Source organism: Monodelphis domestica, chromosome 8 (genome assembly GCF_027887165.1).
Source record: "Monodelphis domestica isolate mMonDom1 chromosome 8, mMonDom1.pri, whole genome shotgun sequence".
Taxonomy (NCBI): Eukaryota; Metazoa; Chordata; class Mammalia; order Didelphimorphia; family Didelphidae; genus Monodelphis; species Monodelphis domestica.
Window position 1 is genome coordinate 196,733,729 of NC_077234.1, and position 27,435 is coordinate 196,761,163.

General features: G+C 35.7%; 1 protein-coding gene across 1 annotated transcript in view; it reads right to left on the minus strand.

Annotated features, from left to right (window-relative positions):
* Window positions 1–8,397: 8,397 nt before the first annotated feature.
* The window catches only part of SLC9A2 (solute carrier family 9 member A2), a 115,715-nt gene continuing 96,677 nt past the window's right edge, over window positions 8,398–27,435 (minus strand). Inside the window, exons 8-12 of the mRNA XM_001371353.5 lie at window positions 22,687–22,848; window positions 19,400–19,496; window positions 16,905–17,036; window positions 15,271–15,361; window positions 8,398–11,959 (exon numbers count right to left, since the gene is read on the minus strand). Of these exons, the coding sequence (XP_001371390.3) occupies window positions 11,592–11,959; window positions 15,271–15,361; window positions 16,905–17,036; window positions 19,400–19,496; window positions 22,687–22,848 (850 nt within the window). The 3' untranslated portion in view covers window positions 8,398–11,591. The remainder of the gene's footprint in view (window positions 11,960–15,270; window positions 15,362–16,904; window positions 17,037–19,399; window positions 19,497–22,686; window positions 22,849–27,435) is intronic.

Consider the following 27,435-nt stretch of genomic DNA (forward strand, 5'->3'; position numbering starts at 1 on the left):
ATGATTAATAGATTAATTTAAAAAATCAGAAAAGACTACATGAAAATGAAGAGTGAAATGAGTAGAATCAAAAGAATATTCTATTTACCTATAGATTTCATTTTTGAAGAATAATTTGTGAATGTTCACCTCTAGAGAATGAACTGAAAAATGGAAACCCAAAAGACAGATTTATACATATCTATTTGCCAGATGATGCATTCTATGGTACAAAATGGGTGAGATACCTAGAAATAAATTCTATCTAAAACAAACAAACAAACAAAAAAAAAAACAACAGGGAAGATGCTGAGTAATGGGTACTTCCTACTGGGTAAAAGAATGACTCCTTACATTTATCTTTCATGCCTCTTTCTCCTTGACCTCTGGGCCTTATTATCTGACCTGCAGTTTACTCCAAAGATCACTAGACCATTTCACTCACCCTTCAGTGACACACTCTGGATCTCTAGCCTTCAGCTCCATCCAAAGAACCCCCAAGGAATTCCTATTTGCTCTGGACCCTCCTAATGCTAATATTTCTCCCCATTAAAATGTGGGCTTCTAGAGAACAAGCATTTTCTCATTTTTCTTTTTGTAGTCTTATCACTTAATAGAAGTTCTTTTTTTTCCATTAAGTATTTTATGATGGTTTGATTATGGAATCTGGAAGCAAAGAAGACTTGAGTTCAAATCCTACCTGTGACAATAGATTGACTGTGTAACCAAGATCAAGTGACAACTTCTCGGAGCCTCACAGACTATGTGACTGAGCATATGGCAATCTGCACATCTCCACACTGGTACTTCCTATAACAGTGAAGCCACAAGTCCAATTACAATGTCTAGATATTGGATAGATATCCAAAATAATGGATATGCCTATAGATAAGCTTTGGTTAAGCAATTCTTTGTAATTGATCTTAAGAAATCCACTGAAATGCTGCAGAAACAAGATAAAGAGTTAATTCTTAAAATAGGCTGGGGCGATTAGGTGATAGAGCCTTTGGCCAGGAGTCTGGAATACCTAGGTTAAATCTAGCCTCAGATATTAATTGTGTGAATCTGGGCAAATCATTTAACCTTGTTTGTCTCAGTTTCCTTATCTGTAAAATAAGCTGAAGAAGGAAATGGCAAACCATTCCAGTATTTTCGCAAAGGAAACCCCAAAAGGGGTCATGAAGAGTTGGATGCAACTAAACCCCAACAACAAAAGGAAAGGGATGAATTATGATCTGATTGGAAAAGATACTGTCTTGGATTATTGATTATTTCACAGAGCAGGCAGAGACAAGGAGGGGAAGCCTGTATCTCTTGCAGAGAGGCACTGAAGTTTAGGGGTTATCCCAGAAGCCCCTCTGGTATTGGTTGATACACATGATAGACAGGACTGAGTGCTCAGTTAGCAGTATATGCCTTGGTCTTTACTGCTAAAGAATATTAGACAGCCACTGGCCACAACATCTGCAGGTGATGTGCATAATGTCACTGGACACATTCTTCTATGGCTATGATCATTTGTACATTTGCAAAAAGACCAACATGAAAATAATGGAATGTTGGGAACAAACTTCGGTTGCATTAGTTCAGGAGGTTGGGAAATCAATCAATCAATCAATCAATAGATATTTGTTAAGTGATTACTATGTGCCAGGCACTGTGCTAAACAAATAAAGGGATACAAAAAGAAGCAAAAGACATTCCTTGCCATCAAGGAACATGCAGTCTAACAGGGGAAACACACAAGCAAATATATAATAGCAAGCAATATACAGTATAATATTGGAACAGAATTGGAAATAATTAAAAGGTGGAAAGCACTGGAATTAATAAGGGATGGCAAAGGTATGGGAAGAGCAGGTATGATTTTAGTTAGAACTTAAAGGAAATCAGTGAGGTTAATATTTAAGAGAGATGAGGGGAGAGTGTTCCAGCATGGGGCACAGCCAGAGAAAATGCCTGGAGCTAAGAAATCTGGAGTGTCTTGTTTCTGAAACAGCCAATAAGTCAGTGTCATTGAACTGAAGAGTACATGAAAGGGAAGAAGGTTTAAGAATGGAAAGGTAGGAGGGAAGGGCTTTAAATGCAGACACATAGCATTTTGCATTTGCTCCTGGAAGGAATAGGAAGCCATTGGAGTTTATTGAGAAGGGATGTGACATGATTAAATCTGGGCTTTAGTTATAGGAAAATCACTTTTGTGATTGAATGGATTAGAGCATGGAGAAACTTGAAACTTGAAACAGGAAGGTCTACCAATAGGATATTATAATAATTGAGGCATGAGGTGATGAGGACCTGCTGGAGCATACTGACAGTGTCAGAAAAGAGAAGAGGTTGTATTCAAGAGATGAAGACCCAAAGAAGAAAATTCTGACAGCCAAAGGACTTAGTACTATCATATGGTTCAACATCAGAAAACAATATTGTCTTATCAGTGGGAATAATATTTAAGTAGATTCATAACGGTCTCCTTTTCTGCTATATCCTAGGGACCATGGGACCTTTCAGATTCCAAACTGAAATCTCTCTATGTGTTCTTTTCCCCATTAGAATGTGGTCTCCTTGAGGACTATATAACTATATAACATACAATACATAACATATAATACTTTGCATATAGTAAATTCTTAATAATTTTTTCATTCATTCATTCATACAGTGGGTATGAGTAGACTGCAATATATTGCACATGAAGAATTAAGCAAGAGAAGTGGCATTAAGGATAATGACAAGAAGCATAGGACCAGAAGGAGAGGTAGGTTGGTGATATATCAAGAGCAATGTATGGATAACTTGCCTCGTTGGTATCTACCCAGTTTCAAGAGATCTAGAAGAAAGCCCAGGTCTTAGTGTGTTGAGTAGATCATCCTGTAGAGGATTTATGGGAAAACTTGGACAAGGGCTATCAAGGATGAGAAAGCACATAAGTTGTGATCTGTCATGTTGGAGGGAATACCAATATGGATAACATCATAGATCTATGCAAGTATTAGAGTATGATGTTTATTGATTCAGTAAGCTATAAGTAGTAGTTTTGAGTTGTCCATTAGAAGGAGAAATTGTAAAATATCCTGCTTCTCCTCACATAGAGAAACAGTACTTAATAATCATTAGATAGAGAGTGCTGTTATTTATTAATGTTAGACGTATAGAATGATGCACAACAAAATGAATGGGGGAAACTTGTTACAAGAAAAAGAATTTTATGTTAATCAGTCTTGAACATTTATACTCGTTCAATCAACAGAAATTCCTTTCCTCCAAAGCAATCTACACTTTAGAAAAAGGCGATTCAGAATGCTAACAATTATAATTAAAGTTATAAAACCCGGTTACATGGGAAGTGATCTTTTTCAGATCACATTTTTTTTCTCAAAAAATCTCCCTTCTTAACAAATGGGTCTCATAGAGGCTTAATTGAGTCATGCACTTTGGAATTCTCCACTCCAGTTCCACTTTAGGGGCTCAAAAGCCTATTCTAATTCTGAATTAATTTAGTGAGATAGAAATTATAAGAAAAGATCAACACCTAATGCAATAAATACATCTATTCTTGACCTTGGATTTTGGACAATGTGGGTATTTGTGTACCTGCATGCATGTGGTGATTTGTGTAGTTGTGAGGCTTCCACAACATATAATATAGATATTGCATAATTTCAAATTCTATTAGTTTTGGTTTTTATGCCTGCTTTAATAGTATCTTACTATGGCACCTTCAGCAAACTTTTTGGTCTATTTATCACTAAAACTAAACTAATATCACTTTCCTATCTCTTTGGGATGAGTATTCATTTTAGCATTATTAAAGAGTGACCTAAACATGAGAGGTTATATACAATTGTAAAATATTTGTCTATTAAATTTTAAGATAATTCTGAGTAAAGTGAAAAACTTCAATCAGATGTCTAATATTAAAAGAAGCTTGTCAATTATTTAAGGAATAAAATAAAGGAAGTCCTCATGCTCTACCGAGTTTGTGTTTGCAAAGTTGATTTCTTGTAATATAGACTGCATGCTTCCCAAAGAAACAATGGCATATATGGTGGTTAGGTTCTCGGTGTACCTCATAAAAGCCCATTTGACCCATGGAAGTGATGATTACATTTGGAGTTAGAAGGGGCCAAAACCAATAATGGATAGCCATTTGCAGCTGGATGAGACCTTACACATTACCTAAGGCATTCCCATTTAAGAGATAAGGAAGGTGAAAAGGGAAAATTAAATGTTCAGAATGCCCAGGGAAAGGAAGTTTATTGTCCAAGGTCATGTGCCAAGTCATTGGCAGATGGAACTAAAACTCAAGTCTCCAGATTCATAGTCTAGAGCATTCTTTCCACTAAGCCAGAATTAACTACCATGTGTGATAATCTCTTTGTACACTGGAATTCAGAAATTTAAATTGGGAGGACAGAAATACATCTCCTCTAATTCTTAGAGTGAAAGTTTAGAAGCTCCTTACCTCCTGAGGGGCAAGAAAAGGATCCCACTTGCTCCAAACTATGGATACAGGTTCTATGGCTTGAGGCAGAGATTTTCCTCTCTTTAGTATAGGTACTTTCTAGGAAGAAGGTGATAAGCCCATTGTACTGGATCTTGCTCAGACCTCACTGGGAGTACTACCCTAAGTTTTGGGTGCCATTGTTTAAAAAGGACACTGACAAGAGGGTCCAGAGAAGGGTTAATTAGCACAATGAAGGACCTTGAGTACTTGTGATAAGACCATTAATTGAAGGACCTGGGTATGTTTAGCCCAGGAAAAAGAAGAGTCAAGAAGGATATTATAACTGTGTTCAAGTATTTGAAGAGCTATCATATGGAAGATGTTTGGCCCAAGAAGGCAAAATTGGGAGCAATGGAGAGTAGTAAGCAAAGAGGCCAATTAGCTGCCTTTTAGGATTTTGCTTTCTTTCTTTGGAGGTTTTACAGCAGAGTCTGAGTGACCATTTGGATATACAGAAGGGATTTCTTTTGGGCTTCAGTTGGGCAAGCTGGCTGGTGGGGTCTCTAACAGCTCTGAATTTGTTATTCTGTGGTTCTGTGACTAAGAGAAAGATTTGATGGATGGAGATGAAGGCTCTGGGTGAGGCATGGAAATGGTAAGAGGTGGGAATAAGATAGAGCATCCTCGAGCTCAGGAGTTAGGAGCTACAGGGATGTAGCTTCCTGCTAGTGTCATCCTCAGGGATACTTTATGGTCCCAGGATGGTTGTCTAAGCAGCTCTATTTTTTTTTTCAGGTTGATCTTAAAAGAATGAACTTCTTGCTTGTCTTTCCACTTCAGCTGCCTATTGCTTCAACCAATGTTTTGCTCTCCTCCCTATTTATTGTTAATAGCCTGTTTCTGAGGCCACTTTTGAACTCGGGTCTTCCTGACTCCAGAGCTGACACTCTATCCACTGTGCCACCTAGCCACTCTTTCCTCCATGCAGAAACATGCACACATGATTCTGGAAGTTGCTAGAGGTGATTATTGCTAATAACGATGGGAAACAAACAGGCTATTAAAGGGCTCACAATGCTTCTCTTGCCTTTGTCCCTGCCAAGAAAAAAAAAAATTCATTTAGACCATTAAGTGCTAAAAGAATCTTTGACTACACAAAGGAATAACATTAGACTCGCCATTTTCAAAGGAAAAACCAACACAGGCAGACTTGAGAACCTTATCAAAGGAGTCTGGGAACTCTGGGGTTGAGCAATTGATTAGGAACCAAAAGAGTTAAAGTGGAGGAGGGAAATAAGGATGGAAGTCTTAGAGGTTTTATCTTCTCACTTCTATCTACACTGAACAGGTCATGGGGTCAAACTGGCAAGATGAGAAGCTGGGATGCTAGATTTAGAGATTCAGATCCCATTTCTGAAATTAACTGCCTATGGGGCCTTAGTCATTTAGCCTCACTAGATCTTAATTTTCTCTTTAAAATGAAGGGGTGGCCCTAATGGCCCCCAAAGTACCTTTCAACTGGAGTGCCATGATTCCATAAGAGTGGTAATAGCTGGGGACAGTCAGGGGCAGTGGGGTGGGCAATCCCATGTATCATTGGGCAGAGGACATAGGGAGGAAGAGAATGGGCAACCCAGGGGCAGTAAGAGGAATCTACCAGGCCACCCAACTGAGGCAGCTATGCTGAGATGGCCATTTTATATAAAATGTGTGGATAAATGCCTGTATGCCAGAGAATCATAAGTAGCCGTTTCAACACCTATGACAAAGAGCAGGAAATATACCTCCAAATTACATTTGTGAGTCAATCTAGAAGAGAGACCTTGGATCATAAGCCTGAAATGCCTACTGGTGGCAAGAAGGGGAAGGGAGAGACCAGAGAGAGAGAGAGACAGAGAGACAGAGACCTCAGGACACGGCAAGGCCATGGCTTGAGAAGCCACTAGCAAGAAAAAATAGTGCAAAGCTGGTCCAGGAAAGAAGGAGCAAGATCATTTGGTACCTTCTTATTTCAACTAATTATTCTTGCTAATATCTTCCAAAGCTAACTTCCTTTTATTTCAGTTGAAGGAATGCAATGAATATCCTCTAAATTTTGGCATCCGGAGCAAAACCTCAGTCATTCTATTCTAATTATGGCTTGGGTATGCTCTATAATCTCAAGAATTTGAGCCCTGATAGTTTAAAATAAAATTAATACACACATAAAAATAAGATTTAGACCAAGTTGATCTTTGAAAGGGAAAATGATTTTAAAATAAACTAATTATATTAATACAATTTTAGGGGTAATGTTTAAACTACTTTGTAATATAAACCATCTCTTAGTGTTTGATAAGTATTCATTTACATACAAAAAAATGGTGCATTAATTAGAAATATTTTATTTCATTAAAGTAGACCCCCCTTACACTCTACTCTGACAATATTTTATTGCTCTAGTTTGAATTACTTTGTGTACTTTAAAGTAAAAAAACCTCCATCGTTTAAAAAATATTCTTTATACTTTTCAGGAATTCAGACTGCTTGATCCCCAACTGTTTTTTTATTATATGTAAGTGCCTTGTCCAAATAAGAAATCAACAACAATTATAGTTATCACTTTTCTGTGCCCAGAATTTGGTACAATTAAAATGAACATTTAAAATATTTTGCTGCAGATATGAAAGATCCATGAAAAGAAATCAATGAAACAAGAGCTAGTCTATTGACGTTTCTATCAATTACAAAAATCTATTATTTAGAATGTCCATATGTCTACAGAACAAGGATAACTTGGATTCATAACAAGAAACATAATCCAGATAGGATTTTGAAGAATCTTCTGAATCATCAAGATGAAATTATGATTCTGTATAGATTGTGCACAAAATCTTTTATTGTGATCCACGTGTTTGAAAATTGAGCATATTTATGTGTGGTGGATATGATCTCTTTTCTGTTTGTTATTTTGGCGAAGACCCGTGATTTCCTTAGTGCAAAGACCTGGTATTGAAACACCCTTCATAAATGCATATTTGTTGCTGTTGTTATTGCTCAATCATTTCAGTCATGTCCTACTCTTCATGACCCCATCTGAGAATTTTTTGGTAAAGAAATTGGAGTGGTTTGCCATTTCCTTTTCTAACTCATTTTATAGATGAAGAACTGAGACAAACAGGATTAAGTGACTTTTCCAAGGCCACAAAACTGGTAAGTGTCTGAGGCCAGATTTGAACTCAGGAAGAACAATCTTCCTGACTTCTGGCATGGCACTCTATCCAATGTGTCATCTAGCTGCCCAAAAATGTACATTAGCAATTGCTATGTTTAATCTTAGAGAGTTTTCTGTTCTTAGGAGGGATTAAATGGTCACATTGCCAGTATGTGTCAGAGTCCTGAGGATGACTCTTAATCCATTATGCTATGCTTATTTCAGATAGGTATGCTAACAATCTGGTAACTTGAACACCTCCTTCACTCACCATCAGAATAAGAAAGTTAATCTATAATTTATTGTATGAGGACATTTATGTAAAACAAAACTATTTTGATTTTTAAAATTCCTAGGAGTGAAAGAAGAAAAATTAGCATCAAACAACTAATTAACAAATTCAATTAACTCTATGGATATTTAGTTCCATTATATTAAATAACATTTGATTGAATGAATTGCCTACATATCTTTTAGACAAAGCCTAAAGTAATTTGGAAACCAATGTTCAAGGAAAGACAAGCAATGTAAACTGCTTAACATCACAATGAATATCCAGCTTTCCTTGGGAATGAGCTGAAAAATAACCAGAGGTTGGAAATTGAATTAGGAGAGGGGGAAAGTGTAATGAGAATAAGCCAAACAAACAAAAAAGATCCAAAGTAAAGGAGTGGAAATATTATATGATCTATGTTTCATCCTTGCCTACAGTCATAAATGGGGCCATACTAGTTTCTTCCAAATCTTGGTTGACAATGTCAACTTCCATTTCAACTTGTTGAATAAAGCAAACTCTTTAATCATTCCTTACAGAATAGAGACAAACTTCATTTCCCAATCAACAAAAACATTACAGTTTTTACAATAGATATTTAAATGCCAATTTCAATATAAATAGAACTTGGGTAGTGCAACAAATGCAAAATATGCTTAAGTAATAAATTAATGTGATTCTATACATTTTAATTCAAAAAATTTAAAATATAAATTAACAATCCCCTCCCTTTCCCAGTTAATGTCCAATCTCACTACAAAGTATCATCTAAACTAAAAAAAGTCTCCCAGACAGCTGGGTGGAATCCTGAAGTTACCAAAGGCTGACTGATACAAAATACACAATCTGCAATATCTAAAGAAAGCCATCTCAATGTGGCATTTTTGAATAAATTGTTCCAAAAGAACAAAAACCTAATTTATATCTGTTTTCAGTTAGAGAATGCCTCAGAATGAGCCCTCAGCAGGATGTGGGTAGAAGAAAGGCCTGTATGTAATACAGGTTAAATTCTGTTACATCAACCTCCAAAGGATAAACAGATTTTGTTGGTTGTTGTACTGGAATTTGGTTGTCAAATAATGCTGGAAATAAGTGAGCCCTTAGCTGAGGTTTGGCAATCTTTTTGTTATGCAGATATTCTGTTAAAATGATAGTTGTTTAAAGGTAAGTGTTGTAGTAAGACTTGTACACTCTGCTTTCTACATTTCCTAGAATTCCCTACATGAGCACTAAAGATGACAATCGCTATCGTAATAGCTAATGGCGGCGGGGGGGGGGGGGGGGGGGGGGAGGGGGGGAGTAGAGGCAAGCTTAGGTAACTACCTCCTAACTTGCTTTTGTTTCAAACAGGAAAAAGTAACCATTTATATTAATTCAATTAAACAGATATTTACTAGCTATGTGCAAGGCACTGGTTTTTTTCAAATTACAGATTAAAACACCTTACGCTTGTCCTTTCTTTATAAAAATAATTTTCAAATGACATGCAAGTTCATAATGTGAATATTCAGAAGTGAAAGTTGATTTTTTTCTTCTTTAAAAAGTAACAAATTAGTTATAAAGATTTCCCTGTTCCCGCTTTATAATCCTACATGAAAACTGTGAAGTCAGAAAACTTGGGAAAGTGGCATGGTCGTTTTCCCTTTCTCCTTCATTCTCTATACATTTTAAATTATGTCTTCATCTATACTAATCTGAAAACCATATCACTTGGCTTTGTTAAAAATATATCACAAATCTCTTAAACTTCATTATATACCTTCATCAAAAATCTATAAACCAACTCTATTTTTTCTCTTTACCAAAAATATCTATAAATACCTATTTTTGTTTAAAATTCTGGTGGGATTTTTTCTAATGTTGGTTTTTGGGAAAAAAAAAATTTTTTGGCACTAAGCCCAAAAGCCAAAGTGGTTTAAAAACTTTTTTTTTTTTACACATAACCTGAGTATCCAACAAGGCATCTCTAGAAATTCTGAAAACAAAGTGTGGTCCTGACAGACATATTTGTTCTGGGTTGATCACATTGCTTCTCATGCTCCACCCAACCATGTTTCAGGTGTTCAAGGTCTGGGTAGGAGAAACAATGAAGAAGACTTCCACAAGCAAATTAATCTCTGTTTGAACCTTTAATCCATACCCATTTTCAAAACTTTTCTCAGTAATCCAAGTCAAGTCTTTGTATTCCTTTCAGTTTTTTATCTGTGTGAAATCTGGGGACCCTCTGTCAGAATTCCAGTCTTATATGTGAACATAATTTGTCTACATCTTAGTACCAGTCAAGTTAAAAAAGGGTATTATTAAGCAAGAAGAGAAGGCCGAGACAAAATTATGTTACAAGGAATAATGAACCAAAATATCAATTAGATATACTTTAATCTCACATATTCTTAATTTATCCTTAGATTACTCATATATCTAGGGTTTAATTTAGATGGAAAAATATTGAGTTATAATTGCATTTGCTTTATTTGTAACCATCTCTAGGCTAGTCATTTTTGTTTTTGTTATTTTAAAGTAGGTATAGCAGATTATTCTAAATTCTTATGTGAAACTATCTTCTGGGTAAAAATCTACGAACAAGCCATGAGCGTTTTCTCATTGTAAAATTTTGAAGCATAATTCACCACCTGTCATCCTACTCAACTTGATGCTAATGACCTGGAGTCGTTGTCCTAAAACCCCTAAAAGGGCAATTCTAGACATAATAGCAGGTGGCCTTGGATCCAGGGCTGCCTGCATCCTCCCTAATATTGCACAGTTTAAGTCATCGACCAATACAATGTAAACACATGGAACTCTGAGATGCCCTGTTGCCCCACACACTGCCTACAAATGGTGTGGATGGAACTTCATAGAACATTGCAGGCAGGTGAGTCTGCAACCTGCCATGTGCCATCTCTCCCCTACACTGCCCAGTAAGTCTGTTTGCACCAGGTAAACAAAAAGTGGAGATTCAATTTTCACATAGAGGAACAAACTGAGATATGTTGGGGGGGTGGGGGGGGGTGGGACTGTCATATGACCCTAAGGTCATGTGATGACAGCCAGGCCACTTTTGTCCATGTAGCTTATCTGATGAATTTCCTGATTGAGGCGTGTGAATGCTCTAGTTGAATGCTGTTCTGAAAGATAATTTTTGCTGCCCCATTGCATTATGGGAAACTCCCCCAACCACTGATGACAGACTTGCCATCCTTCAAAAACAGTGCCATATAGTTCTACTTTTTTTTTCCCAAAATATATATTCTATGCATTTTTAAAACATTTTGGGCTGCTATTCCTTTAGACATGGATTATAGATGAAAAGAAAGTTTCATAAATAAAAGCTTGAATATGCATTTTCACCATCAATGGTGTTTGCTAAACATATTTTAGTTCTGTTATTCAATTCCAGAACCATTAAAGGCACACTTTTATTTTTTCCGAGCCTGGAAAGAATGCAATTGCTAGAAGCTACTCATAAAAGATGCTTTCTGTTTGTTTTTTCCCCCCCTTTCTTTCTTTACTTTGTCTGTTTTCCTCCTTCTGGGCTTTTCATTTCATCCCATTAAATAGATGGCTCGGCCCTGCCTCCCACAGAAAATATCCCGATCCTTAGTGAGTTTAAAATGGATTCAATTGTTCTGTCAGTTTTCAGGATAATAAGCTACAGATGTGTTAGGCGAGTCACCACAGTCCTGGTTTGGCTGTTTCCACTAAGGGTTATCAATTCCATATCTGTTTTTCTGGTTTCCAGGCTCGGAAGCCCGCCTGACTAGCCTGGGGGGAGGCACGGGTCTTTTGCCATCAGTCAAGCCTTCTTCTCTCACAGTGCCAAATCTGGCTTTGGAGAGCAAAGGCTGCCGGAGCACACCTGGGGTCTGTGCTTGGACCGCTGAGCTGGGGGGAGTTAAGGTGATGGAGGGCTGCCCTCTGCTGGCGTCTCCGTGCACTTCGTTTCTCCATTCCATTCGGTATTGCTGCTGAGCCTTCTGATGCTGGTCCATCAAAAAACGTCTTGCCCTGGGTTGCAAATTGAGCACTGTGGTCCCAGTATCTGGATCAGAGTCACTGCTATTGCCATCTAAGCCAGGAGCAAAGGAAGACAAATCAGACTTGGATAGACAAGCCCTAACCTCCCCCCCCCCCCCAAGAACTGGATTATCATGCCACAAGACAAGATCTTTCTGAGACAGGGGCCATTAAATAGTGTTTTAGAGTTTGCAAAGGGGTTTCTGCAAATGATCTTATTCCATCCTCAGAATAACCCTATGAGAGAAGTGCTCTGATTTTTCTTATTCTGCACACAAGGGAACTGAGACTAAGAGAGTTTAGGAGACTCCTCCAGAGTCACACAACAAGTCAGAGTTTGGAGCCCGATTTGAATTCAGATTTTATTCATTCTCAATTCAGTCTGTTGCACCACCTAGTTTATTCATCATTCTTAATTCTGTGTGATTTTATCTGCTTTCCTATATATGCCAAATGGAGAAGCCAATTCTCAGGAGATATACACACACACATATATATACCCATATGGGTTTCTGTCTATATATAGACATCCAGGCTTATTTGAACAATGGTGAAGAAATGTGCACAAAACTGAATGATAAATATCATCACTTGTATGGATAGCAAGTCGCCATTTATATCCATGAGTCAAGATTTCTGGAGGGAATAACATATCTTGCAATAATTACATTTGCAAAAATCACAAGATGATGTGATTAATTTTTCTTCAATTTAACATATGGAGAGAAATCAATGAAGAATGCAAAGACAGGCTGTGAAGTTCCAAACAGCCACTAGATGGTGGCCTCTATATCTCAGTGTCTGATCACAAATTCTCACAGTGCTGATTTGTCAATTTTCTGGGAAGGTAACATAGAGGATAATTCATTATATTTGGAGTCAAGAAGACCTGAGTTCTCCTGCCTCAAGTGATTACTAGCTCTGTGACTTTGGGCAATTCAGTCTTCTCATCATTCCACATATGCCAATGTGTGCTAGGCACTGTATTAAGGGCTGAGAAGGAAGGAAGGAAGGACAGAAGGAAAAAAAGGAGGGAGGTAGGGAGGAGGGACAGAGACAGAGAGAGAGGGAGGAAAGAAAGAAAGAAAGAAAGAAAGAAAGAAAGAAAGAAAGAAAGAAAGAAAGAAAGAAAGAAAGAAAGAAAGAAAGAAAGAAAGAAAGAAAGAAAGAAAGAAAGAAAGAAAGAAAGAAAGAAAGAAAGAAAGAAAGAAAGAAAGAAAGGAAGGAAGGAAGGAAGGAAGGAAGGAAGGAAGGAAGGAAGGAAGAAAGAAAGAAAGAAAGAAAGAAAGAAAGAAAGAAAGAAAGAAAGAAAGAAAGAAAGAAAGAAAGGAAGGAAGGAAGGAAGGAAGGAAGGAAGGAAGGAAGGAAGGAAGGAAGGAAGGAAGGAAGGAAGGAAGGAAGGAAGAAAGAAAGAAAGAAAGAAAGAAAGAAAGAAAGAAAGAAAGAAAGAAAGAAAGAAAGAAAGAAAGAAAGAAAGAAAGAAGGAAGGAAGGAAGGAAGGAAGGAAGGAAGGAAGGAAGGAAAGACCCAAAGGAAGAAAAAAAGGAAGGAAGGAATATATATATATATATATATATATATATATATATATATATATATATATATACACATATAAGTATTTAAGGTAAACTAGAGATAATCAACAGAGAGACAGCATCTTTAAAATGGGATAACACCTTAAAGGGTTGTTGTTAGGAGCAAATGAGATAATATAACTATAGCTTTAAAGTGCCATGTAAATGTTGACTTTTGTTATTTTCCTGATTCCTATAATCAGGAATTTTTTTTCCCACCTTAGCACTATTCCTTGATTATTTCTCTTAATTTTTCCAGTCTTCCAATAAACAAAGATAGGGAGGTTACTAAACCTCTCCACTTTTCAACAGCATAGGAACTCTTCTCTTTGTAGTGGGAAGGAATGCCTTTGTGGGAGCTGATATTTACTAGGAAGATCATAAATCTACAGAGTGAGAGAAACCAATACTCCAGGCTGTAAGATACACCATTGTCTTCCTTAAAAGTATGTTGGTTTTTCAGAATAACTGTTAAGGTGCTAAATATTTACAATTCTGTAAATTCTCAACATTCATTATCTTTTCATTAACTCAAATATAACAGTGTTTTCCACCATCTTATTAATGGGATCTTTGTGGAAATTAGTTTAGTTAATTATTTGTAGACTGTACCGAGATAAACACATTTTTAGTAAATGGGAATGACTGTGGATTTTTAAAAGTTTGACTTATGAACCCAAAGAAAAAAGTTGCAAAGAGACTAATATAGGCTTGATATAATAAGAGGGCTAAAACCAAACAGACAGCTTCCTAACTGTTATCCAGTTGTGTCTGACTCTTCATGACCCCATTTGGAATTTTCTTGGCAAAGATCTTGGAGTACTTTGCCATTTCCTTCTCTAGTTCATTTTATAGATGAGGAAACTGAGGCAAACAGGGTTGAGTGACTTGCCCAGGGTCCCACAACAAGTAAGTGTCTGAGGCTGGATTTGAAATCAGTTCTTCCTGACTCCAGCTCCAGCACCCTAGTCACTGAGCTACTTATTTGACTCCTTTCTTGGCAAAGATATTGGACTAGTTTGTCATTTCCTTCTCTACCTCTTTTTATTGATAAGGAAACTGAGGCAAACAGAGTTAAGTGACTTGGCCAGAGTAACAGAGGTAGCTGGATTTGAAATCAGGAAGATTAGTCTTCCTGACTGCATGGTTGATCCTCTCTATACACTAGCTGCCACCCCCCCAACCCTAGCAATTAGAGCCATCCAAAAATGGAAAAGAGTGCCTCTGGAGGTAATGAGGTTCCCACTCTTGGAAAGCCTTCAAACAAAGTTTGGATGACCAATTATCAGGTACTTTGTAGACCCTCAAACTTTGAAAACAGTTAAGGAATGGAAGCATTCCATAGACTCTGGGAAAGACAAGGACGTGGGATTAGACTTTTGAGGTTCATTTAGTCTTTTTCTTGATGCTATGGATTATTAGAGGTCTTCCCACCCCATGAATTTACTTTATATATACTTGTATATATTTTGAATTTCCTTGTCTGGGTACAGTTGTATCTCACTCAGGAGAATGTAAGGTCTCAGGGGCAGAAATAATTTCATTTTGTTTCTATATCTCCAGGACCTACAATGACTCACACAAAGGAAAAGCCTACTAAATGCTCCCTGAGTCAAAATGAATAGGAGAGAACATTTTTTTTCCAGGTATGGGATAGGTTAAATGTCCACTGATGTCCCTTTCAGCTAAAAAATTCCATGATTCTATGAACCTTAATGAAAAAACAATTTTGACTCTTTCTTAATGGAAATAGCAATTCAATTACTTACTTTCTGTGCTTATTTATTACCTGTATTAGACATATTATGTCTCCTTTTCAACATCTCTGGAAGTTTAGTGTTCTTAGGTAGAGACAAATACCGAGATGTTGAAGTAGATGCCTGAATTAAAAAACAAAAACAAAACACTTTATTTTGTATATAATTGTATATTTTAGAGACCAACTCTACTCATTGAACCAGCATTAAAAATTCAAATTGTAGTTTTTAAATCTAAAATCACATGTTTCTTTAATGTTCCAAGAATAATGTATATTCAAAATAGTGGAACACCACACAAAATAGCATGAAGATTAGCACTAAAATAAGGTTGGATTATCATGAAACAATCAGAAAAAAATTTGTGAGATGTAAATATTCACATCTGTGCACATGTTTGTATATATAAGAAGCAAATGTTCTGTATTTTCTTAAAAGAAATGCAAGTATTTAAGTCACAAAAATTAAAAAATGCATGTAAAAAGATATGTGTATGAGTTTTAAATTGTATATATTTGATAGGTATCATTGCTTCCTTCTGATTGGGAGGGATAATGCATAAAGGGAGGCTGAGATTTAGGAATCTAACGCAAATTTTGGAATTTAAGTAACATCTTAAAAATAAATGTTAAAAAATGCATGTATGCATAATTGGAAGGAAAATTTTTTAAAATAGATCATGCTTTAGTTCTATAAAAGCTCAGCTTTGATGGTTTCATGGGAGGGATAGAATAATCTTTTTGTTGTTATTTTGTTTTGTGCCTGTGATTCCCCCAAACTAATGCCAATTAACAACTATTCTGTAAATAAATAAATTCTGTAAAGAGTGTTAAGAGAATAGACCACAATCAGAGCATTACTGTAGCAAAACAATTCATATCACAAATATCAGGACTATCAACTTCTTTTACATTTTGTATAGCTGCTACAAGATAATTTCAAAGGACTCAAAAAATGCTATCCACCTCCAGCAAAGGAACTGCTGGAGTCTGAGTGTGCATTTCAAAGCAAACATCTTTTTATTTTATGTTCTTCCTTTTTTTTATACGAGTCTTATTCTACAACATGACCAATATGGAAATATATTTTGCATGATTACAAATGTAAAACCTAGATCAAATCACTTACCTCTCCTGGAGGGGAGAAGGAAAGGAAGGGAAGAGAATTTGGAACTCAAATTTTAGAAAATGAATGTTAAAAGTTGTTATTCATGTAATTGGAAAAAATAAAATATTATATTAATTTTTTTAATTGTATAACTATTCCAGAATTTCAGAATGTACTTATTTTGACTAGTTCCACTAGACCATACTTTTAATTTCAAAAGAATTTCTTATATGTATATAATATGAATATAGCTACAATTTTTCTCTTCAAAAAATTATGTTCATGACTACTCTAATGTCTAGCTTTACAGAGGACATTTTAAAGAATCAGATAAAATGATTATAAATAATTCTCATAATTTAAAAGAGGCTTTCCTTGTCAGAAACACACAGAAAAACTGAAGGTGAAAGTTTTTTTTTTATGTTAATAAATGAGCAAAGTTGATGATATACAATGGGTGTTTGTTCCTCAGTTTTTGTCAAGCTTTCTTTGAAGTCCCGGGCTCAGATAACTTCAGGACTGGCTCTAATGGAAAGATGAAAGATACAAGTGAAGTTACCCGTCTATCTCGGTTCAAGCTGTTGTCTTTCCTTATGCTTTCTCTCAAGCTATGCCGACGACGGATCAGAATCTCTTTGGCTTGCCTTTCACTTGTATCTGTGGTCAGGTTGTGTCTATTATAAGACAGAGTCTGAAAGGGAAACACAGCAGTGGTTTAACAAAACACTGACTGATCAGGCTGGAGAAAATTTAAAACTACCACACGTGTCCTGAACTTTAAAGTCAGTTGAGTAGTTGAAGCTTCGGTGAACCCTTTTTTAAAATATCCATGAATATTTCCACTGTTGATTTTTCTGTAACTTGGATTCTTTTTGATAAGCTTTTGTACTTTACTTTTGTAAAGGAAAGAAGAAACTGGATAAAAATAGTCTGTCTATATTAGATGCCTTGTTCTATTAAAAAAATAATGGAGAGTATGTGTTTTAAAGCACAACTGACAATGGATTGAGGCAGGAAAGATATTTTTATCTCCAGGAAGTCAAATGCATTTTTGAATATATATGACAGACAGTAAACTTTGTACCATTTTAGCCACAGGGGGGTGCCATGGTCTTGTTATTAAATTCCTTACTCAGCTATTTCAGAAGGCCTATTGTCAACTTCCATGGAAGAAATTCCTGTCATATATATCTATCTCCAATCTAAATAAAAAAATAAAAGGGTCCTAAACTGGGGTGTTTTCATTTTTCAACATATGTATGATGGTCATAATTCAAAAGCTATGAGAGCTATATAATGAGAAGAGTTTCCAAAAATGAAGTAAAATTACTAATGATTTTCATTTCTTTAGATATAAAGAATCTTATAGGATCATTGATTTTGGAGTAGGAAGGAATCTTTGATATCATCTAGTCCCTCATTTTACAATTGAGGAAACTGAGGCCAGGAGGAGTTAACCTAAGATTGACAAGTAATAAGTCAAAGAGCCAGAATTCAACTTCAGGATCTGTCTCCAAATTCAGTATTCTTTCCACTGTAGCATAGGAAAGAATAAGAGGATACATTCAAGCATAAATGGATATGACAAGTATGGAGGATTCATATTACTGTGCTTTATTTGCATGCATTTATTAAGCCATTTATCTCTTTTTTATGCCCAGTATTTAGCACAGTGTCTGGCATATACTAAATGCTTGATAAATGTTTATTGATCAATTGATTGATTTTCTATGTATGTCTTTTTCTCTCCTAATTTATAAACTCCTTTACATCAAAGATTATACTATTTTTTCATCCTTGTATCTTTAATGCCTAGCATGGTATTTTTCCCACTGTAGGAACAAATTAATAAATGAATGATCCTTGAACTTAACAGAATTCACTGATAATATAGAAACATATCACATGGGATCCTAAAAGGCAATGCAGAAGAATGTAGACTTCCTAAAGAAAACCATTGTATATTTTTTAATAGCAGGATAACATAAAGGAAATGGGTTTTTAGAAATATTTGTCCAGCAGGCTTATTGGAAGCAATAATAATAATAATAAAAGTAAAGCCAGCAATAACTAAAATTATAGTTGATATTTCTATCAATCTGTAGGGTTTCATGCATCAGAATATCTCCCTTTTGTATTTGTATAACTGATGTCTAATACAGTTTAATGTCAGGGGGAGGTAAACAGATCCTTGTTATACTTTGGTATGCCCAATGTCATGCTGTAGAGAAGGACAGGGAAATGGCCATGAGCCCATCCAGAGTTTACTATATTAGACAAAAGCAGAAAATCCTTTGAGTGTTGAAATATTTTATTTGGAAGTTGCCAAGGCATAAGCTCAGTGGTCCTTGTAGAATGCAATGGCCAGAGAAGAAAGGGGAAATTACTGTTATTTACTATCTCCCTCCTCAATTTACAATATCCTTAATGAATTCTTAATAATTGATTTCAAGTTTTTAAAATGTCAGATATTCACATGTATAAGTGTGTATAATAAATATGTATGCATGTATGCATGTATGTGTGTACTGATTCATCCAACAACCCTATGATGGTAGGTGTTGCAAGTATAATTACACTTATTTTCCATAGGAGGAAACCGAGATTTGGAGTAAGTTAATTACTTCCTCAAGTGATTACAGTCAAGAAGTGAAGACTAAGACTTCTAGAAGGCTATTGAAGTGCATAAGGTATGACTGATAACAAATCCCGGTAGGGTAGGGCAGTAGAGATGCAGAAGAAAGGTTAGATAAGGGAGCTGTTTTGAAGGGAGAACTGATGGAACTTTAAGACTGAGTAAATAGAAAACATCCAGGAAAAGAAGTGAAGAATGACTTCAAAGTCCTGAGACTGGAAGCCTGAGAAATTCACATACCAATGGCTGAAAAAAGGAAGTTCTAGGGGAAGCATGGTTGAGGGGGGATACTGAAGAACAGAGCATTGGGCATCTGACTTTAAGGTGACAGCAGGATGTCCAGTGAACCCTCAACTATGTTGTTTTTTATTTTTATTCAAAGATGTGAGATACTTCAGTAAACACATAAAAATTCTTACACGCTGTCGTATTTGATAGAGATTCCTTGACAATATTTGTCGTATCTCATCCATTTCACCAGGGGTCAGTTTTCTTATTTTTTCCTCACGATAATCACTGTAAAGATGTGGGAAAAGAACAGTTTTAGCATTTAATGAATATTGGAATGACAGATTCTCTTTTTTAAAGTGATGATGACTTCTTGCAACACTTCAAGAACAACTTAATTAAAAGTTCAAAAGTGGTATAAAGGTTTAGAATGAACACTAGATTCAGAGGCAGAAGACCTGAATTTGAATCCCTGCTTGCTATTTACTGACTTTTGGATCTGGATAAATTACTTCACTTCCTTACATCTTATCCTCATTACTGGTAAAAACTAGATGTCCTGAACCACTCTGGAGTTTGTCTAATCAAATCAGTTATACCTACAGAATTTGAAGACAAGGCAAATAGCTATTGTCTCCTGGAAAAAAGGAACCAATTCAATACCCAATGAATGGGATAGGTTGATTCAGAAGTAACACATTTATGAGAAGAAGTATAAAAGCAAGATTAATGAAATTTGGGTCTCTTCGTGATCCAATAAGCAGGCTGTAATCTTGTCCCAAAAGATTACGATGTGTCTCAAAAACTCATTAAAGAGACATTAGTTAAAAACCTAATATTTTACAAACTATAACATGTTTAATTGTATTTTAATATATTCAAATAATATTGATATAACAGAACAGTAATGAGTGGTCTGCATAGTTCAGAACATCAAAGGCCTAAGAGTAAGAGTCTATCAGTGTTTATGTAGCAAGTATAGAAGGAAGAATTACAATTCTGTTGCTGAAGCCTCTGCTAGCATTTCCTTTTAGAGTACAGTAGATAGAGTACCAGGTCTAGCATTGGAAATATGTGGGTTCAAATGTGACCTCAGATGTTTCTTAGCTGTGTGACCCTGGGTAAGCCACTTCCCCCCAATTGCCTAGTCCTTGTAACTATGGGTATTTAAAAAAAAAAACAACTATTATGGTACTGTGAATAAAATGACTAACTTTATTTTTTAAAGTTATAATAGTGACAAGAACTTTAAAAAATCTTTAATTGTTGTAGTATTAATTTCTGATATATTAAAAGTTAAAAACAAAGAGTTGTTACTACAAGGAATGCTTTCAAGAAAATCTGGTTACATCATGTGTATAGTTAGATGTTCTTTTCTTTCTAGTGCAATTTTTTTGCAAATAAAAAATAAAATTTAGAAAATCTATACTTTTTTCATGGAAAAACTTTACCAGTGGACTAATGGTGGTTTGTTAAAAGAAAATCAGACATTTGTGGTATCCCTGATCCAGCAGAGGAAAATCCCAAAGGAGAGGGTAGCTAATAGCATCAAATGCTTCAGAGAGTAAAGAAAGTCTGAAAGAGGCACTTGTGTTTTAGTGTTGAGTGCTGATTAGAGTCAGGAAACATGCATGTGTATAAATCTCAGCACCTGCATTTTCAAGCTGCAAAAGCTTGGTTAATTTGCTTAACTTCTCTAATCCTTATTTACTTTATGTTTATATAATAAAACGGGGATCCTAAAGCTTGCACAACCTACCTTAGAAGATTGTCATAAGAAAAATATATTTTGTAAACTTTGAAATATTATATGAAAGTGAAGTTATAATAAAAAAAAACTTTTAAGCAATCTGCTTGATTATTGCTCTTTTATTCCTTGGCAGACATAATATTTTAGGACTTGTACCCAAGGATATCTTTGGGATATTGTGGAATCCAAGAATAATCCACACTCTGAAGAGGGATCCACTTTTGTTCCTTTTACTCATATGTTATACAAATAAATTACAATTAAAGTAAATGTTAGGGTGAGCATTACTGTGAAAAATAACAGAAGAAAATAACACAAGAATATATGTAGAAGAGGGGAGGAAGATGGAAGGACTAGCTTGGTGACCCAGAAGGCAGAGTGGGATGAGAAGGAACCTTAGGCTAACCTGCTTGTACTTTAATTGCATTAGTATTGCTCATTTCCACTTGACCCCTGAGTCAGCTTAGTTCTAGTTATTTCTTCTCAAAATAATAGATTTCCCAAAGTGCAGAAACTGGAGGAATGGTTCAACCCAATTTGTCATGCAGGTGTTGTAATTGTAGGCAATGTGGTCTAGTACAGATCCTCTGGAGTAGGGGACTTTGGTTCAAATCTTGCCTCTAGTACTTAATATCTGTGTGATCTTGGGAAAGCTATTTAAGATATCTGAACCTCAGTTTCCCCTTCTTTATGATAAACTCAATGAAATAGATTGCCTCTGAGACTCCTTCCAATTCTAGATCCTATAAATTCTATCTATATGCCTACTACATACTAAATAGTTAGTGTAGTCAGCAATCTTCCCTGGAAATAGAAAGGAATAGTGATTGAAACTGATTTTTTTTTTATATGGGGAACTGCCAGGTAAGAAATTAACTATCAGTGCAGATAAAGATCTTCTCTATAATTTATATTCTCATAGTTGTCAAGTGCACTACCAAATTAAGTGACTTGCCTAGGGTCACAAAGTGAATATGTGTCATATGGGGGGCGTCAAGTTTTCTTAGATGAAAGGCTTAGTCTTTAATCGCTACACAAGGTTGTGTCTTGCCCTGGAAAGAAGAGCTCATTATAGTGACCATATTATTCCTAATTTCTACACAAACTCAGAAGAAATATTTCTCTATCCATCGATCTACCCAGGTGATTTTTTAAAAATATATATTTTTTAGCATGACAAAATTCTATTTCCTCATTCAAAGTGAATCACCTACAAAGAAAAAGCTCTTAATAATCTGTGATTAATTCAGTGGCTTATAAATTTAGAATTCTTTGCACTGGCCTTAAGGTAAGATATCAGAGCCTGACCCCAGAAAGTAATGAGGTCTCCTGTGTCAATAACCAGGGGTAAAAGAATTACATAATTATATGCTAGCCTATACTAGCAAATATAACAACACGCCTTCAAAATATTCAATTACAAAGAATGAGATAAGGAGATTGTCATTTACTTCCAAGCACTGAATTTTTAAAAGCAAATAATCTAATGGATAAAAGAGTGTTAGATGACCACCCATCCCCCTCCCCAAATTAACCTCTAAAAATCAGTACATTAATATTTAAATAAGAAAACCTCTCAGGAACTCGCTGCCCTCTGCAATGAGTTCTCATTGCCTTATTTTCCAAAGACAGCAACCTTAGCATCCCTTATCCTGCCTGGGGTTTAAAGATGGTTTCAGAAACACATATCCATCACTGATAAACTTATGTCTGCAAAATTATACTTACTTTAGAGAAGCAATAGATGGCACTGTGCTTATCATCCCAGTCTCTGCCATCTCTATTGCATGCTTTATTTCCAGCTTCTTATACAATGAAACAATGCTTGACTTGGGTTGGTTTTCCCTAATCAGAAGCTTCCTCAGGTATTTATCATCAAACTTTTTGAATCTAGAAGTAAAAACAAAAACAAACAACCCTCTAGTAAGTCATTGTCAAAGACTAGGAAATAATGGAAGAAATAAAATGGAAATCAGACAATTGCCAATTTCCAAAGAGCAATTTACTTTATCAGCATAATCTACATGATTGATATATATTTATATACTAATTTGTGGTTGTTCAGTTGTTTCAGTTGTGTCTGACTCTTCATGACAAATTGTGTACTTCATTAAGAGACTTGTCTGAGGCCAGATTTGAACTCATAGTTTCCTGACTTCAGGCCAAGGGCTCTCTCCACTGTGTCACCTAACCTCCCATTACACTAATAATGATTATATTTTTATGTATTATTATATATTATTGCACTACTATCATATGTTAATTACACTTAACTATTTATAGAATTAAACTGAAAATTCCTGATGACAGTTCCTGATTTTAAAAAGCTAGACCACTGCCCTTCCTTATAACAAGTGCTAAGAATAATTAAGGAAAAAGAACCATTTATCAATGGAGATATTGCAGGTCATAAAACTGCATAGCAGATGTTCAACCAGGTTTGGGCACCAAAAACAGAATTCACCTGACCTTTAAAAAAATTTTTTTTAATTTTATTTAGTCAATTTAGAACATTATTCCTGGGTAACAAGAATCATATTCTTTCTCTCCCCTCCCTCACCCCTTCCCATAGCAGACACGCAATTCCACTGGGTTTTACACATGTCCTTGATCCATGTTGTTGGTAGTTGCACTCGGATGGTCATTTAGAGTCATAATCCCCCTCAACCCATATAATCAAGCAGTTGTTTTTCTTCTATGTTTCTACTCCCACAGTTTTTCCTCTGAATGTGGATAGTGTTATTTCTCATAGATCCCTCCGAATTGTTCAGGATCACTGCATTGACACTAATGGAGAAGTCCATTACATTTGATTATACCACAGTGTATCCATCTCTGTGTACAATGTTTTCCTCGTTCTGCTCCTCTTACTCTGTATCACTTTCTGGAGGTTGTTCCAATTCCCATGTAATTCCTCCACTTTATTATTCCTTTGAGCACAATAGTATCCCATCACCAATAAATACTACAATTTGTTCAGCCATTTCCCAATTGAAGGGCATCCCCTCATTTTCCAATTTTTGGCCACCACAAAGAGCGCAGCTATGAATATTCTTGTACAAATCTTTTTCCTTATTATCTCTTTGGGGTACAAACCCAGCAGTGCTATGGCTGGATCAAAGGGCAGACAGTCTTTTAGTGCCTTTATGGGCATAGTTCCAAATTGCCCTTCAGAATGGTTGGATCAATTCACAATTCCACCAGCAGTGCATTAATGTTCCAACTTTACATGTCATCTGACCTTTTAAAAATTTGTTCTCACATATTTTAAATCACTGAATCAGGGCTCTCAGCAATAACATCTCATCATTTTAACTTGTTTTTTAAATACAGGAATAGCAAAGATAAGCTCATATTATGGTTAACAAAACAATGATATCTGATCTACTTAATATGGCTCTTGGGGTTTACTTATTTGCTTTTTAAAATTTTGCCACACCTTCCATCCATTTGCCAAATTACACAAACATTGTTTTCTTATTCTCAACATCAGAATATTTAACTATTCTAAAAAACATGGTTGCCATATTCTCTTTCATATCATTCTCTAGGGACCAGATCATTTAAAAAATGTGTGATATGCCAGAAAAGCAATATTAGCTAAAGCTAAAATTAATAGAATACTACCATATCTAAAGCAACAATACTCACATTTAATCCTTTAAAAGCAAAAAAAAAAAGTTATATATCAGGGTCCCAGAGAACTGATCTAAGTGATACAGTGCATAATGCAGATGTCTACACTATCTCTGATACATAGCATCATAGAATATGGGAACTGTAAGGGAGCTCAAAAACCATCTAATCTAACACAGGGATTCCCTCCAAAGCATCTATTACAAGTATCTGTCCAATCTTTTGAAGATCTCCAATGACAGAGAGATTACTATCCCCCAAAGTAGTCCACTGCACTTTTGGACAGCTAACTGTTAGAAAGTTTTTCATTGTATTGAGCTAGTCTAGCCATAAGGGCAAAGAAAAAGAAATCTATCCTCTCTTTGACCATTCAAACATTTGAAGATAGCCATTATTCCTGAAACTGGCCTCCCTGTACCTCCCAGTTTTCTCTTTTCCAGACTAAACAATTCTTCATTTATTTAACTGATCTTCAAATTCTTTGTTTTGTGATCTCCTCACCATCCTGGTTGATTCTGCTCCAATTTGTCAATGGCCTCACTAAAGTATAGTGCTAATTGTTTATTCGTTTTTCAGTCATGTCTGACTCTTTGTCAACCTATTTGGGGTTTTTCTTGGCAAAGATACTGGAGTGGTTTGCTATTTCCAGCTTGTTGTATGGAGGAGGAAACTGAGGGAAACAGAGTTAAGCAACCTGTTCAATCATGCCATTAGTAAGTGTCTGAGGTTACATTTAAACTCAGATCGATGAATCTTCCTGGCTCCAGGCCTGGCATTCTATCCCCTGCAATACTGAATGGCCCTGGAGTGCCAAGGATGGGAGAAAGTATTCTACCTTGCTTTGACAATGTCACAGCACAACAGAACTATAATTATGCCTTTCTGGACACTTTCTATCAAGCCTAAAGTTGCATTAGATTTTTTTTTTACTGCCAGGTCACATTATTGACTCACAGGGAGTCTCTAAGAGGCCATCCAAACTTTTAGGTCTTTTTTTTTTTCACAAGAACAGCCCTTACACCATCGCTCTGTACCTGATCCAATATTGTACAGCGGGTTTTTTGAATCTGAGTGGAACTTTACATTTATTCCCAACAGTATCTATAAATGAAGAAGAATGGATCAAAGTATTGTATAAGAATATAGTAGAATAGTATTATGCTGTGGGAAATAATGAAAAGGAAGACCAAAACAAGGGAAATTTCTATGAATAAAAAGATGAAGCAAGAAATGGCAAACAACTCCAGTACCTTTGCCAAGAAAATGCCAAGTCACACATGATTGAAAAACAATTGAACAATTGTCACCGTATTTCAAGAAATAATGAAAAGGAAGACAGAAGCAGGAGGAATTTTATGAATTAAGGAGTAGATCAGAAGAAAAATACATAACAATAATATAAAGACAAACAACTGTGAAAAACATAAGAATACTGTTCAATGCATTGGCCAACCACAATTACAAGAGACCTTTGAAATACAGGACCCACCTACCGATAGAGAAATGATGGATTCAGGATGTAGTATTTAAGTATGTACATATGTATATATGTGTATGCATGCAATTTATATGTGTATGTGTTTATGAACACACGTGTTGACAAGGGCAAAGTAGGATTTGTTTCTCCTGACTATTATGTATATGATTACTATTTGTTACAAAGGTTTTTTGTCTGTTTATTGCTTTTTTGTTCCCTGCAATGGAGAAAGGAAGAAAGTGGTGGGGAATAATAGATTTTTGTTCACTGAAAAAAATGAAATAAAAAAAGCAAAGTAAATAAACTATTTTATAATTTTTACAAAGCCTTCTCAAAAAATTAATAAATTATCATACTTGTTACTAAAAAACACCCTAAATTTTCATTTTATTAGATTTGGTTCACTATGTCCAACTGCTAATTGTCATCCAATGAATCTGCTCTTCTTCCCAGCTTTTTGCCACCTGCAAGTTTCACAAGCATTCTATCTACTCCTAAAACCAAATCACCGATTAAGTTGTTGAACAGTATAGAAACAAAAGAAGATCCTTGAATCTTCCATGACAGAATCCAAAGCAGTCTGACACCAATCCATTCATCAGTCAATGAATCAATAAGCATTTATTGAGTACCTACTATGTTCTCTTGAATTGAAGTTGGAGTTACAAATATAAAGAATGAAATAATCTTTCCTCTCAATGAGTTATACTGCAGCCAATAATTATACTTTGGGTCTTGTAATTCAACCTTTTTTGAATCTGTTTTTTTTTAACCTCCTTCCATCTTGGAATCAATACTGGGCATTTCACAGAAGGCAGAAGAGTGGTAAGGTCTAGGCAATGGGAGTTAAGTGATTTGCCCAGGGTCACATAGCTATGATGTATCTGAGGTCATATTTGAACCCAGGACCGCCCATCTCTAGGCCTGCCTCTCAACCTACTGAGCCACCTAGCTGCCTCCTGAGGCCACATTTGAATGCAGGTCCTCCTGACCCCAAATATCTTGTGTTTGCTCCTCATATTTATCTCCCTTCTGAAGCTCCTACTTTCAATGCATAGCAGTCATAAAAAATATCACCTAGGACCCTAAACTCTTCAGTTTCTGATCTAGTACATAATAATTTGAAATAATAATTTCCTGGTTAATAAATTCATTTGGTCTAACAGTTGAAAGGGGCCTTAGAGCCTTTCACCCTTTTTTCTTGAAGTTCTCCTAAAGAGGGAGCTACTATTTTCTAGTCTACTTTTTTGCTATTGTTATTTAGTTGCATCCAACTCTGGAGCTGTCATTGCAAAGTTACTGTAGTGGTTTACCATTTCCTTAATCTAGCTCATTTTATATATATAGAAACTAAGGCAAAAAGG